The sequence below is a fragment of the Schistocerca americana genome, chromosome X (genome assembly GCF_021461395.2).
Source record: "Schistocerca americana isolate TAMUIC-IGC-003095 chromosome X, iqSchAmer2.1, whole genome shotgun sequence".
Lineage (NCBI taxonomy): Eukaryota > Metazoa > Arthropoda > Insecta > Orthoptera > Acrididae > Schistocerca > Schistocerca americana.
In genome coordinates, this window is record NC_060130.1 from 941,247,436 (window position 1) to 941,263,164 (window position 15,729).

At 40.2% G+C, this 15,729-nt stretch overlaps 1 protein-coding gene across 5 annotated transcripts in view; it reads left to right on the forward strand.

Moving 5' to 3' along the window:
* Positions 1 to 15,729, forward strand: part of LOC124555080 (acidic mammalian chitinase-like) — a 183,108-nt gene that overhangs the window by 40,520 nt on the left and 126,859 nt on the right. For all 5 annotated transcript variants that reach the window (XR_006968516.1, XM_047128870.1, XM_047128872.1 and 2 more), the window contains one exon: positions 4,118 to 4,404. Coding sequence is in view for 4 of the 5 variants with exons in the window: in XM_047128870.1 (XP_046984826.1) it covers positions 4,118 to 4,404 (287 nt within the window). In the remaining variant the exon portion in view is untranslated. The remainder of the gene's footprint in view (positions 1 to 4,117; positions 4,405 to 15,729) is intronic.

A 15,729-nucleotide genomic window follows, 5' to 3' on the forward strand; every position in this document is an offset into this window, starting at 1 on the left:
CCTGGTACTGGTAACTTTACAGGATCAAGTAAAAGCAGAATTAGATCATCATCAATCCCTTTCTGTTATTTTACCTCTTGCTTGCAGGGAATGATCAGCACCACTGGTGATACTCGAAGAAGCTACCAGTAAATTATGCCTCTGTGATGATTTTTATATATGTGTATTAATGCACAGTCAATCATTGATACCTATCCATTGCCTCACCCTAATGAGCTGTTAGCAGAATTATATGGGGGCCATTATTATTCGTAGATTGACTTGGCAGAGGCATATTTACAACTGACACTTGATGAGGAATCTAAACGTCTTCTAGTTATCAATATCCCATTTGGGCTTTATCAATATTGATGTTTGTCTTCTGGTGTGGCAAGCACTCCAGATATTTTTCAATGCTTTTTAGAGCAACTTGTTGCATCAGTTCCAGGCTGCATCAACTATTTCGATGAGATAATAGTGTCGGGTGCCTCTACAGAGGAACATTTGCAGAACATTCATGCTCTATTTTCTGTTTTACAGTTTGCAGGATTAAAGTGCAATTTGGATAAGGCATAGTTTCTTCAACTATTCATTATTTATTTGGGTTTTGAAGTGTCACATGCTGGCATTGAAACCATTGTGTCAGCATATTCATGCTATTGTTGTGTTGACGCACCCCATGTCTGTCAAGGAATTACAAGCATTTTTAGGCAAAATTGCATACTACCACAAATTCATACCAGTTGCTGCTATGGGGGCACAACCACCCCATGCATTCCTTTCCGGCTGTCCCCAGCTTGTGACCAGGCATTCAAGTTGTTGATATCTAAGCTGCAGTCAGCACCTTGTTTGTGACTTTTCAACTGGACCAGCACCTTGTGTTAGTGATGGATGCGTCTCATTTTGGCCTTGGCACCATCCTGACTCATAAGTAAGTGGACGGATATGAACACCCTATTGTATATGCCTCTAAATCCTTAAATTCAGCAAAACACCAATATTCCCATATAGAGAAAGAGGCTTTGATGATCATATATGCTCAAAAAAAATTTCAGGTTTTTCTATGTGGGTCTAAGTTTCACCTGATCACAGAACACAAACCAGTAGTGTCTCCTTTTGACCTTTCAGCATCTGAGCTAGACAAAGCCACACATTGTTTACAATGGTGGGCTCTCTTCCTGTCATGATACAATTGTGAGTTGCATTTTTGACCTACAGCGCTACATGCAAATGCTGATGCCTTATCGCTTTTGCTGATTGTCCAGCTCCAGAGTTTGACAAAGAGTAATCCTTTTGTTTTCAGTTGGAAATGGAAGCTCAGAGTTGTTGATGGTTTTCCTATTACTAGCACTAGAATTGCAGCTGTGGTAGCCACAGATCCTGTTTTAAGCAAAGTTATTCTTTCATGTAATACGGCTGGCCGGATAAACCTCTGCACCGTGCTTCTGATCCTTTGGCAAATTATTTTGCATTACAAAATTGTCTTTCTGTTTGGGATGGAGGGAGTGCTGCTCTCTTTTTACTCAGGCATTGATGGAGAAATAGCATGAGTTGTTGCAGTCTGCCTGCAGTGTGTTACCCATCAGGCAGCTCCCTGTGCTTCTTTGCCACCATGGCTACATGCACAGCACCCTTGGGAATGAATTCATGTTGATTTTGTGGGACCTTTTTTGAATTTCTACTGGTTTGTTGTAAGTGATGCTTTTTCTAAGTTTTTGTATATCATGTGTTGTCTGTCTACTTATGTGACAATAACGTTTTCAGATTTGTCAAAAATTTTTGCAGTATAAGCTCTTCTGTATACATTAGTTACAGGCAATGGACCTCAGTTTGTACCTCGGGAATTTGAAGATTTTCATAAAGAAGTGGTGTTTGCCGTGTCACTCCTCCTCCTTTCCACCCTCAGTTGAATGGGAAACAGAATGACTTGTACGAACATTTAAGATGTATATGAAAAAACATGTTTCGGATGTGTCACTGGAAGTAGCTCTTGACCAGTTCCTCAGTTCTTATAGGTTCACCCCTGTTGGTGATAAAGAGTCCAGCAGAGTCGTTGCACGATCATCAGCCCAGGGCTCTGCTACATCTGTTCCTGCCAATGCCAGGCCATCTGCCAGCATTGGCACTGCAATGCTTCCAGCTTGGCACAGCTGTCTGGGCTTGCAGGTTGGCCACCAGCCAAAATGAGTGCCGGCGGTAATCAAGAATACCCATCACTGACACCTCCAGTGTTGTCCGTATGTGTGTGTGTGTGTGTGTGTGTGTGTGTGTGTGTGTGTGTGTTTTCTGCAGACATTGCAAGATAAACCAGGACTTGTTTGTAAGGAAATTGGCACTTGTGTTGATTTGTATTGGAGTGTTCATTTTATAGAGCTCATTGCATTCTCTCACAAGCCGTGAGTGGTACTTTTGTGTTTAGTTGTCTCATATACATACCATCTTTGTGTAGCCTGTCTATAGCCCAGTGCTTAATAGTTTTATCCTCCCATTGGCTGTAGCAAGAGCAGCACATAGTTGGAATGTGGTTGTGGTTGTATTTCATTGCATGCAGTTATCAATACTTGATTATAATCATTGGCCAAACTCTAAAGTATCACTGGTAAGGTAAATAAATTGGTATCAAATTGTAAAAGAAAATAGGAAAATGGGCATTTAGCCACCTGAACATCTCTCTCTATTACACTCTGTCTGGTAAATGATGCCTTGTAACCATCTGACACAGGTGGCTGTCTGAGGTGTCATCTTTTATTCTTGCAGCACCAAGTAGCACTCCATACTCAGATGTACCTCTGTCTTCTGTATGCAGATGATAAGAGAAATTGCAGCATTTGTAATTTGCAAGGAGTAGTTATGTACAGCATTACTATAGTAAGAGCATATTCAGCTTTCATATTAGTTGCTGTGTTTTGCCAAGGTGTTGCAAGATTTTCTAATTTTTTTCCTAATTTATGGCAATTATTATACAGTGAGCAATTGACAGATGTTTTTGACTAATGGATCCAACTTAACATTGGTAAAAATGATTAACAGGGCAGTCAGAGAGGACACAAAGGGACAGTATATATGAAAGTTTACTGAGGAATATGTTAATGAAAACAACAAACAGATCAGTGTAAAAAGACAAGATTTGTAGTTGGTGTGATGAATGACAGCTTGCTCTAAATGTAGAGAAATGTAAGTTGATGCAGCTGAGTAGGATGAACAATCCTATAATCTTTGAATACAACACTAGTAGCATGCTGCTTAACACAGCCACATTGATTAAATATCTAGGCATAATTTTGCAAATTGATATGAAATGGAATGAGCATGTAAGGACAGTAGTAGGGATGGTGAAGGGTCCGCTTCAGTGTATTGAGATAATTTTAGGAAAGTATAGTTTATCTGTAAAGTATACCACACATAGAACACTAGTGTGACCCATTCTTGAGTACTGATCATGTGTTTGGGATCCCTGCCAGTTCAGATTAAAGGAAGACATTAAAGCAATTCAGAGGCAGGCTGCTAGATTTGTCACTGGTAGGTTCAATCAACACATGATTATTTGGAGATGCTTCATGAACTCAAATTGGAATCCCTGGAGGGAAGACAATGTGCTTTTCACAAAACACTACTGAGCAAATTTATAGAACCAACATTTGATGTTGACTATTGAACTACTCTGCTGCCAACAGCATACATTTCATGTAAGAACCAGGAAGATGAAATGAGAGAAATGATGGCTCATACGGAGGCATATAGACTCCCCCCCCCCCCACCTACACTCTATTTGTGAGTGGAATAGAAAAGGAAATGACTTGTTATGGTACAAGGTACCCTCAACCATGCACCATACAGTAGCTTGCAGAGTATGTATGTAGGTGTAGATGTAGATATAGACACTACAGTAATTACAGGATGATGCTACAAGAGTGAAGAGTTAAGAATATGCATTTTTTTTGGCTGCCCTTTAGTTTTCTATCTCATCTTTGTGTCTTTTCACTCTTTCCAAATGAACCTTTATTAGCCCCCCCCCCCCCTCCCACAATTTTAGTTCATTGTGATATGATCCAGGGTAGTACCATATGAAAATTTTGATGGAAATTTGTGTATAAGATTTTTCTATACTTCTTATTTTAACTATTTGCTTGTATTTCAGCACAACACAGTGATCTGAATACATACAAGGGCCAATTACAAGACATGGGAAATGGTTACTCATTATTTAAACAAGAAGATATGACACAAATATGCAAAACTGATGGATTGACTGGCAGCCAACAAATGAGAAAACATAGTACAAAGCTTGTGTGTTATTATACATTTCCAGGACCAGGTGGTTTGGTGCCAGACAAAATCGATCCTTTTCTTTGCACTCACATTAACATTGCAGGAGTTGGTATAAATAATAGCAAGCTGGAACCACTTAGTGAAGAAAGACAAGAAGTAAGAATTACAAAAGTTCTCTATTTATACTTGTGCATGCAAGAAAGAGTATGTCTGCTTTCTAAATTATGATGTTTCTCTTCTTACCTGTTGTCACTGTTGTTTTCAGAGTCTAAATATCCCATAATCATTTAACAGTGATTAATTACTGATAGCCAAGCACATTGAGTATACTGTAACTAGATAACATATCTTGTCCTAGCACAAAACCTGAATAAGTAAGTGTAGGAAGATGTGTTTTGCATGTTATCTGGTTCAGCTACTTTGACTAAAGTACCTGTACATTTTATTTATTAAGGATAGTGTAGATAAGTGAAGGAATAAACAGATCATGCTGTTGAGACTCTGAGCAGTCAAAAGGCATGAAAATGAGTTTTCATACATTGCTGAGCTTTCAGATTATGTCCATCACAGCTAGGTAACAATACATTGTTTGGGTGCTGCAAAACCAGAATAGCAGTCATCCCAGCTCTCTCTCTCTCTGTGTGTGTGTGTGTGTGTGTGTGTGTGTGTGTGTGTGTGTGTGTGTGTGTGTGTGTGTGTGTGTGTGTGTGTGTGTGGTGTTTATGTTCTTGTTGACTGCTGAAAGCCTTAACTGTACAGTGAATGTTTCCCTTTACTCCTTCCATTATTTGTATTCTGCCTAATACTTTCCAGTAGCATATTGAGATTAATGCAGATTTTTTTAATATGCTGAGAACTGAATATTGAGTTCTATAATAATGTTTTGTGTATTGTACTGGCATTGTTGTTGCAACTGGAAATCACAGGACTTTGGAAGTGGTAGTTGAGATCAATGGATGGACACTGAAGGATACCTTAAACTGCGTACATGAGGAAGAGTGCAGCAGCAGTTCTGTGTGCACTGTTTGTACCTTCTTCCATAATTATTATATGGTACACTATGTACTTGGTTGCATCATGAGCTCTGTGGCAATGTTGACTAAAGAATGGCGTTTTAGAAGGTACTATGTAATTATTCTTGCAAGTAAGGAATAGTTGTAGATTTCTATTGTAGAGTGGCCCATACCATGAGTTACAGACAACTGCACAGTGAAGACTTCTGCTAATGTTACTTAAAAATGTACTGTTTATTCCCCACTCTCACTCTTTATCTGAGAGGTACAGTCAAAAAACAGGGAATAACAGTTAAAAAACCCATATATTGTATATTGGCTTGAAAAACTTGTGAATTACTGTAGAAAAGATAAATGGAAAACATTTAAAAGGAAAATCGAAAATTTTTACGCCATTAGTGGATGAGCAATGAACATTCGGTAACATACACTAATGTAACATTTATTTGAACTGAAACTTTAGTTTAGCCAAAACTCATAAAGAAAGAAAATCTAATCCTTATTGTTGGTTAATGTATTAATCTAATAATTCACTGGCTGCTTGCTCAGAACCCATTTGCATATCCATTCTCTCACCCTTCTTATACATAGGAGTAAGCTGTGGCTTTTTATGAGTTTTTGGGAAAGTTTGCTGTGGAAAATATTCAAAATGAATACAAACTAAGAAAAGGACCAATTCTGATTACACTTTATAAAACCATTAGGATCCCCTAATTTGTTTTCAGCACCCTTCAAGTGCTGCATATGAAATGAATTTGACTGATGGCAAAACAGATAGATTAAAATTGTGTTTTAAATAAACTACACCATTTTATCATCTACCCATATGTGAATAACCCACATTCAGCCAGTGTTCAAAGTTCTAATCAACATTTAACACTACAAGTCGCATCTGTACTTTTCGTAGTCACCTCTTAGAGCTATTTTACATTATTTAATTTTAGACATAGCTACCCTTGGTTAACAATATTCATAATGTGACAATGAAAATTGTTGTGACTCGCCGATCTTTCAAAGTGCCGCCGTGCAGTTACGCGCGTCCTGTACATGCGGTGCTGTCTGGCAGCCATGCAGCAGCAGCAGCGCCACTTAAGTGGCCAGCCAGCCAGTGGCCGCTAGACTCGTACTCAGTTATGATTTGACTGTTAAAGTGTACACATGTCTTACTCTGTTTACTTGATCTGTGACTTTCATGTATTGCATCTTCCTTGAAATATATTTGTTCAGCTTGAAGTTATAACAACTGGCGACGAGGTAGTGAATTTTCTTTTCCGTCGTTGAGCCACATGTTTCCATGCCTACTTTAGAGCAACTATTGCAGGGTCTCATAGAACAGCAAACGCTTCTCACAAATGCGATTTGTGATTTCATCGCGGCATCAAATGCGGGGCATCTGTCGTCGTTGTCTCTACCTCCTTTTCCTCCTTACGACTAGATGGTGGAAGACTGCTCCAATTACGAAAAACGTATTCGACAGCACTTCTTGGCATTTCATGTCACGGATGAACAAACATGTAAGTCTCTGTTCCTTTCATGGATTTCACCTCAAATGTATCTGTTGTCGCAATTGGCTCCTTTGAAAGATCCTGCGTCTTTGTCCTTCGCTGAAATGTGCTTACTTCTATCCATCTATTTTCAAAAGCAAACGCATGTGTTAGCCTCTCGTGTTGCCTTTTATCATTGTCAAAAACAACCGAATCAATCCTATCGCACTTGGGCTGCTGAACTTCATGGCCTCAGTAGAAAGTGTCAATTTGTTACTGAAGTTCACAAAGAATCCTATGCCGATTCCATGGTACAGGATCCTATTATCAGATCAGCGCCCTACAAGTTAGGCAATGTGCCCTTCAGTTGGCAAATCCGACTTTCAATGAAGTCCTATCCATCGCTCAGTCTTTTAAAATTTCTCGCGTCGCTGGAGTGCAAATAAAGGCATGTCCCCGCCAGCCGACGTGGCCGCAGTACGCTCCCAAGTGCAGCCTCGGCCTAACTGTAAACAAACCTCTAAGAAACTGAAGCAAAACCCATGGCAACTTCCTTCATGTCCGCGGTGTTTTATGAAACATTCATGAGAAGATTGTCCACAACGTTGGGCCGTATGTCACAAATGCAAAAAAAAAAAAAAATGGGTCATGTGTCCTCCATTTGCAAATCTGACTGCATACATAATGTTCATGAACATGATGCTGATTCTGATTCTGTGTTGTCTGTCAATTGTAGTTTTTCCCTTTCAGGGAAGTTATTGCTCACTGTCCAAATACTTGGTCGAGATGTTCGCATGCAGGTGGATACTGGTTCTGCTGCCACTATCATCAATTCTCAGACGTATCTTCAGTTGGGTTCTCCAGTCCTGTCACCTGTCACTAGGCAATTATGGACTTACAATAAACAGAAGATTTCTCTCTTGGGACAATTTGCTGCTGAGGTATCTTACAAATCTGTTGTTCGCACTGTTCCCATATTTGTGGTCAACCATAGTAACGTGGAGAATCTTTTTGGTTTCGATGCCTTGTCGCGACATTCTTGCCCCTTTTTTCTCCTGGGTTAGGCTGTGCAAACGACTTTGAAGCTCATATCATGCTCAAACTCACTGCTCGGCCTAAGTTATTTCGGGCTCGGCCCATTCTAGTGGCCCTTTGTGATCAGGTCAAATGGGAGCTGGATTGTCTCACTGCTTCAGGGGTCTTGCTTCCTGTCACTTCCAGTGAGTGGTCCTCTCCTGTCACTGTCATTGCTAAGCCAAATGGTGATATTCGTCTCTGTGGTGATTTCAAAGCCCCCGTAAATGCGCAATGCCTTATCGATACTTACCCTATGCATCGACCTGAAGAATTGTTCACAAAACTTGCTGGACACCAGTATTTTTCTAAACTTCATATGTCAGAAGCTTATCATCAACTTCCTCTCGATGCTGCTTCCCGGCAGTTTCTGGTCCTTAATACACCTTTCGGCCTCTATCAATACCAACGATTGCCATTCTGGGTTGCCAGCACCCCTGGTCTCTTTCAGCGATTCTTGGAACAATTATTGCTCAATGTCCCTTGGTGTATAAATTACCAAGTTTGGTGTTTTTCTCTATGGATCCATATTTCATCTTGTTATGGATCACAAACCACTTGTTTCCTGGTTTCATCCATCATCGTCACTTCCCAACAAGGCTGCACACCGCCTCCAGCGTTGGGCTCTTGACTCGTCTCGTATCAGTTATGAGATTCATTTCCGGCCGACAGCTCAACATGTGAATGCTGATGTACTGTCTCACCTTCCCATGGGTCCTGATCTGGTATTCAATACAGACGAATTTTTGTGTTTCGACCAGGATGTTGCCGAGCAGCGGGTTGTTGACGGGTTCCCCATCACCGGGGACCGGCTGGCGGCTGCTATGGGTTCTGATCCTATCCTCTCCCAGGTTTTACACTGTATTCAGAAGGGTTGGTGAGATTGTTGGTCTGCTAAGATTTCTGATCCGTTGCGGAACTACTATGCTTTGCGTTACCACCTCACGGCTAGGGATGGTGTTATCCTCCTTTCCACCGAAAATGCTTCGCCACGTGTTGTGGTACCTGCGTCTTTGCGTGCTTCAGTCTTGCGCCTCCTTCACCAAGGGCACTGGGGTGTCTCTCACTCAAAATCTCTGGCGCACCCTCATGTGTACTGGCCTGACACCGACTCTGAAATCGCACACATGGTCGCTGCCTGCGGCCCTTGTGCATCACAGGCCGCCGCCCTGAAGTCATCATTGTCATCGTGGCCTTCACCTGAGAAGCCCTGGGAGCGTATTCATGCCATCTTTGCAGGACCTTTTTTAGGTACTTATTGGCTTCTCGTTATTGACGCCTACTCTAGCTTTCTGTTCACTGTCCGTTGCATGTCACATATCACCGCAGCAGGCACCAATGCTATAGCTCGCATTTTCTCTTTGGAAGACCTTCCCTCTACTCTTGTTACTGATAATGGTCCACAATTTGCCTCTTTCGATTTTGCAGGTTTTTGTGCCCGTCAAGGCATCATGCATGTCACTGGTCCGCACATTTAAGACTCAGATGAGGAAGCTCCTGACTTCTTCTGCTGCTGATGATGCGCTTCTCCAATTTCTGGCTTCTTACCGTTTCACCCCCATGGGCGACCACAGCCCGGATGAGCTCTTACATGTCTGACAGCCCCGCACGCTACTTCATCTTTTGCGGCTTTCCACCCCACGGCCGCGGGTGCCTTTGCTTGGCCGGTTCATCACTGACGACCTTGTATGGGTACGGGGATATGTCAGGCGGCCAAAATGGAGTCCTGGCCACATCTAAATACACCGTGGCCAACGCCTGTATGAAATCCAGATGGACACGGGTGTTGTAGTGCGTCATTTGGACCAGCTTCGGCCTCGTGTGCCGTCAACGCCTGTTCCGGATGCCGCTACACCACCTACACATCTACCTGATGCTCGGGATACTAGAATCTGTCATTACTCACAACGCAGTCCTCTCACCATCATATCGGTGCCAGCAAAAGAACTGACACCACCAGGAGACGTGCCCATGCAGGAACCAGATGACCATCATCTGGTGGAGCAACACTACTCGCCTCCTTCTCCTACGGATGCAGACACATCGTCCATATCTCTTGTTATTACAACCGGACTTGCCGCAATGGGCCGATTGGTGCACGGGCCCTAGCAGATTCGACCCCCACGTCTCCTGTCATCTCGATCCATTATCATCTGGGACACTACCGTCCGTACGGGAAGCCTCCTCCTCGAGACTTTACGGCCAGTCACTCAACGCCTATGGATGTTAGCAATCTACAGACCACCTCCATCAAGACCTGTGCAAAAACTTCAAAGGGGGGAAAAGTGTTGTGACTCACCAATCATTCAAAGTTGTGCCACGCAATTACGCACGTCGTCTACATGCGGTGCTGTCTGCCAGCCATGCAGCAGCAGCGCCACCTAAGTGGCCAGCCAGCCAGCGGCCGCTAGACTCTTAAAGTGTACACACGTCTTACTCTGTTTACTTGATCTGTGACTTTCATGTATTGCATCTTCCTTGAAATATATTTGTTCAACTTGAAGTTATAAGAAAATATTACTGAATTGTATAATGCTTAAGAAACATTCTACAACATACAGTCATTTGAAATATCTCATAACATAAAAAAAGCAGCCAAAATTGTGCTGTTAAAGTGATTAAGCCACCAGTATGACATGTCGCATGGAAGGCCCTTGACATCATTGGCACTATTGTTTCAAGTCCATCACATTTTTAAACCACAGGGACTATTCTGTTTCCTGCATTTGCATGAAATACACCTTACACTCAGAGAGCCATGAATTATGTTTATGAACTTATGAATTTTGGAAGACTTTTTATACAACCTCATTTTTACAAAAATTAAGTACTGACACTAAAGCCTTACTTACATACCCTGCCCCACTTTGCTTTCCACCCTCTTGATTTCACTGTTCAAAGTTCGCAACTCCTTGTTTATAGCGGCTACGTACAATAGTCCTCACCCGGGGCACCACATGTAGTGGTTCACCTACTTTGTTTCTTCATTTGTTGTCCTTGGTGTTGACATACTGACTGAAAAAGCAGGGGGTGGATGTACAGAACTGTCTATTGTAAATGATGTAGCCGACAGATGCACAACTGTGTTTCGCAGTCTCTTACTTTCACTTTTCACAATCACCGAATAATACACAGTTATATATGGCCAGTGCACTGATGTTCTAACTTTGCATAAGCCTCATTAATAGTTTGCAGGTGAACATCCACATACTGCTACAATAGTTTACTGTTGAACATCTATGAGCAGTAAAAACATAACCACAATGTTCACAGTTCTTGAAGAATAAACAGGTACGTATGGAAACAGACAATGTCATTATTTTCACACATGACCTATTGGTGTAACACTTATTTCACTGTCAAGTCGATGCATGGTTGTCATTCTAACCAAAACTGGTTCCTCATCTGAAGCTTGGCCTTGGACTGACTGTCTTGTGACTAGAAATGGAGCCCTTATATATCCTCAAAATAATAGGTACTGAAACTACACATTGTTCAAAGTTAAATGTACAGAAATAACAATTAAAACTTAACTCATTAAAGTAACTGAATACATAAAGAAATTGGTTCTTTTTAACAGTTTCTTCTACTACAAGAGTTAGGCCGAATTAGTTGATTAAATGATGAAATTAACATGTATAGTTACACAAACAATACTTTTGACAAAACTGTTAATTACTTTTGAATTGATTAAATGCTGGCTTTGCTAACATGTTTTCAAATAGAGTGAAATAGATACTGTAAGATTACCAGTATTTTGTCTTCCAAATGTTTATAATAAGTACTGAATTTATAGATTAGATTAGATTTACTTTCATTCCAATTGATCCGTAGTGAGGAGGTCCTCCAGGATGTGGAACATATCAGAAAAACAACAATACATGACAAATATTTACAACTAAAACAAATAAGCTAATGTACCATTCCACAGGTCCCAAGTGGAATGATCGTCAGTTTTTAATGAACACTATATGAAAGAGTCATTTTACAAATACTAATGCACTGAATTTAAAATAAAAATGTTCTTATTTATTTATAAGGTAATAAACATGTAATACAGCTACTATAATACTTATTTACAATGCACACATTACTGCACTGAAATTGTGCCGTGGCACACTTAACACACTATACTTACACAGCTGTTGCATTACGCCTCACAAGGTTGGTGGCCTTGAACGAGCTTCGCCTGGCTGCCGCTAGAGCTCGGTGGATGACGCTCTAGTTTTAACAGAGCGCGATCCACTACGAAAAACATTACATCCGGTGCGGCGACGCCTTCCGGTGCGCACTGATTGGCTGGGCCACTCTTATCAGTAGCCACATCCGCTGGAGGGGGCCCAGTCTCTCTCGTGAGGCAACAGCATGTTCATTTGACTCGAGGCAGCCGCACGACACACAGCCATGCCTTATAGGAGGAGAAGATATACTAGGAGACCCAGACTGCCAGTATACAAGACAATTGACAGCTTCAGCTTTACACCAAACGAAGTCGTCCAAGAAGAGCTTCTTACTGGTCCCATTACTTTTGTAGGATGCAAGGTTAATTTTTCACAAATCAGTTGGTTTTACTGCGAAATTCATCAATGGAGTAGAAGGAGTTGGCCACCAATAAATCCTTTAGGCTTTTCTTAAACTGAATTTCATTGGTTGTTAAGCTTTTTATGGCTGCTGGCAAGTATATTTGTTTAAATGTCAACAATAGAATTTAAGTTATGAGGCAATTACTGATTTCACCCTATAATAAAAGATACAAACTGGGTATAGTCAAAATTAACAGCCTTTCTCTTTTATGAAAATGCAGATTATATTCACATATGTTAATGGTAAATAGTTAAAAAAATGAATTTTAGGGAGGCTATGGCTAAACAAGGGGGGAAGTAAAAATATCTCAGCTTGCTATGTCACATCACCCCCACATTGGATTGACCAGATAGACATTGCAAATAGCTAACTGGGCAGTTCAACGACTACACGTGACCCCAGAAATTGGGCTTAACAATCTACACACAAGAAAATATTACATAAGAAATCTTATCAGAACTACAGTACATATGTTTTTCAAATTTATACTTATGTGGACTGGTGTGAACTGGCCATATGAAAATCCCCATCTAAAATATTTACATACAGTGTATTGTACATTTGCACAAAATATCCACAGGTTATACTTTTAACAAAAAATTAGGAATCTTCATCATAAGTGATGTCCTTTTTGGGTAAGCGAAGGTTACATTTAAATATACATATCATTTGATACAAGTCCTGTCTTGCTTCAAATAATAAATCCTCATGGGTAGCAAAGAATTTAAATTACACTGAGCATTGCAGTTCATGTTTCAACAAAAAATTTCACTGGCTCAGTGTTTAGTAATTTTCGCAAGCACTTTCACTTTTTCAATGAGCTCTTACACACTTTATCACCAAGTTGTCCACACCTTCAACAGGTCCAAGTGGCAGTTAGCAAGCAAATGCACTGCTGTCAGTTCCCTTGGAGGTGGTTCTCCTACACCACAGTACATTAAAAAAAAGTCAGACAAAATGTGGTGTCACTGCCAGACACCACACTTGCTAGGTGGTAGCCTTTAAATCGGCTGCGGTCCGTTAGTATACGTCGGACGCACGTGTCGCCACTATCAGTGATTGCAGACCGAGCGCCACCACACGGCAGGTCTAGTCTAGAGAGACTCCATAGCACTCGCCCCAGTTGTACAGCCGACTTTGCTAGCGATGGTTCACTGTCTACATATGCTCTCATTTGCAGAGACGGCAGTTTAGCATAGCCTTCAGCTACGTCACTTGCTACGACCTAGCAAGGCACCATATTCAGTTACTATAATTACTATCTTCAAGAGTGTATTCTGAACAGATAATATTGTGAATCATGTACCATCAAGAGCAATGTTCATCATTAATAGATTAAAGTTAAGTATCAAACTAATTAGGTCCGCTTTCTGAATTCTCATTCCTTGTCATGTTCCAGACCTCACATCAGTATAGTTCTTCCCTCCTCATGCCAGCCTGCATGAGCTAAAACGCATGCATTTCGGCCTCCACTCGTAACACGGTGTTGGCTCTTCTGCTAACACAAAACAAAATACCCTACTTTAGTACACTTACTTGTACTTATAACTTAAGTCTAAGAAAAAAAAAAGTTTAACACTAATGGTAAATGATAGTCATTACATCATAAATAAATACATTACATAGTTCTCATAACATTACAATAATTAGTACTAAATTTGACTATAGTACAAAAGCTGTGGACTAGAAAAAATTTTTAAATCACGTGCACATTGCAGTATAAAACATTACTCTAAGTCACAACTCTCTGAAACTGATTAAACTTGAAAGACTTTTGTGTCTTTCCCATTTGCAAAATAGGAAAAACTCAAGATGTGTAGTAGCATAGATTTACTAATCATTATGTTCTGAAAATAGAATAGAGTCACCATTAAAAAACTCAATTACTACTCCACTCTGTGCACTGCTCTAATTGAACCAGAAAACTAAATTCTCACGAAATCACAAAATGTTACCAAATAGTTGACCTGTCAGAATATTCACATCAGCCTAGCACCACAGTTGTCAGTTAATCAGCAAAATTACTGTTCTTCATTCCAGTATTACCACTTTACACTCATAATAGAAGTTTTCAGATAACATATAGCTCCAATCATGCAGAATTATATGACTTGTACCTCACTAAAATATTGCTCTTTCTGTTAAGCTCTTATTCCCAGCTGCAGTGTCATGAATTGCACATTATACACAGTACCCACTGTTGCCTAGTTGACAAATTTAGATCTTCAATAGAGTTGCACTATGTTCGTTTGTATGCAGTTATCTTTTTCATTACTCAATCATGTCTATTGACTCCATTATTTTACTTACATTTCTTACCTCGTTAACTAGTGGAGCGCACTCTCAAAAAATATCCCCACTGCAGAGACAGGCTCCCTAACCATAAAGACCACAACATTGTTCATTATTTCATTATTGTTTCACTACCTAATAAATAAACACCTGCTCTGCTTATTCACTGCAAAATTGACTCTACTGAAAAACACTCCATAGTACCATATCCTTATTCTAAGGCAAACATAACTCTCATTACTGATCAGACAAAATTATCACTCAAAAAATCTATGATTTCACTGTAGTCCTTCAATTTGCTTGATATTCTAGCCTGAAGGGCGATATACGTACAAACCTTGCTTATTCTTTCCACATACATTACTCCAGACAACTAAGTTTAAAGTTGGAATTCCTTAATGTTAGAAAAGGCTGTACCATGACACACATAGATAGTTATACACATATACTGATTGAACTGAACATAAACACTTCTACTAACCACAATTAATATTAACATATCGTATTTTAGATGGTTTATACTGCACATTATCTCTGCTGCTGCACCAATAAGCTGATTACTTCAGATGTTAATTATCCTCCACATAAGCTGACACCTTTCATTTTCAGTTAACCTCACCTTCTTGACAGAAATTCTTTAACTGTTGTACCAATTTACTTTCTTCCATTCTCTTGTGATGACATTACCTATAACTAACAAAACATAATCTATATATACACACAGGTAACACTAGAGAAACCTTTTCTACAATGTTTCTGTACTAAAGTATCCTACTGTACAAAATTACATGAGAGTCAACTATAGAATAATTCTGATTCACTTGTAAACTACAGATTTCCTGCCTCAGGAGATATGAAATTGAGATAGACAGCTGGGGTAAGCATTATCACCACAGAATGAATCCAACACAGAATGTTGACCCCCTACTTGCTAATTGAACAAGAAATCAGTCCCAAATATTACATCAATGCTGAAATTTTGAATTATCAAGACAGTGCACTTCAGCAACTGTCCTGACAATTTCACAGTTAAT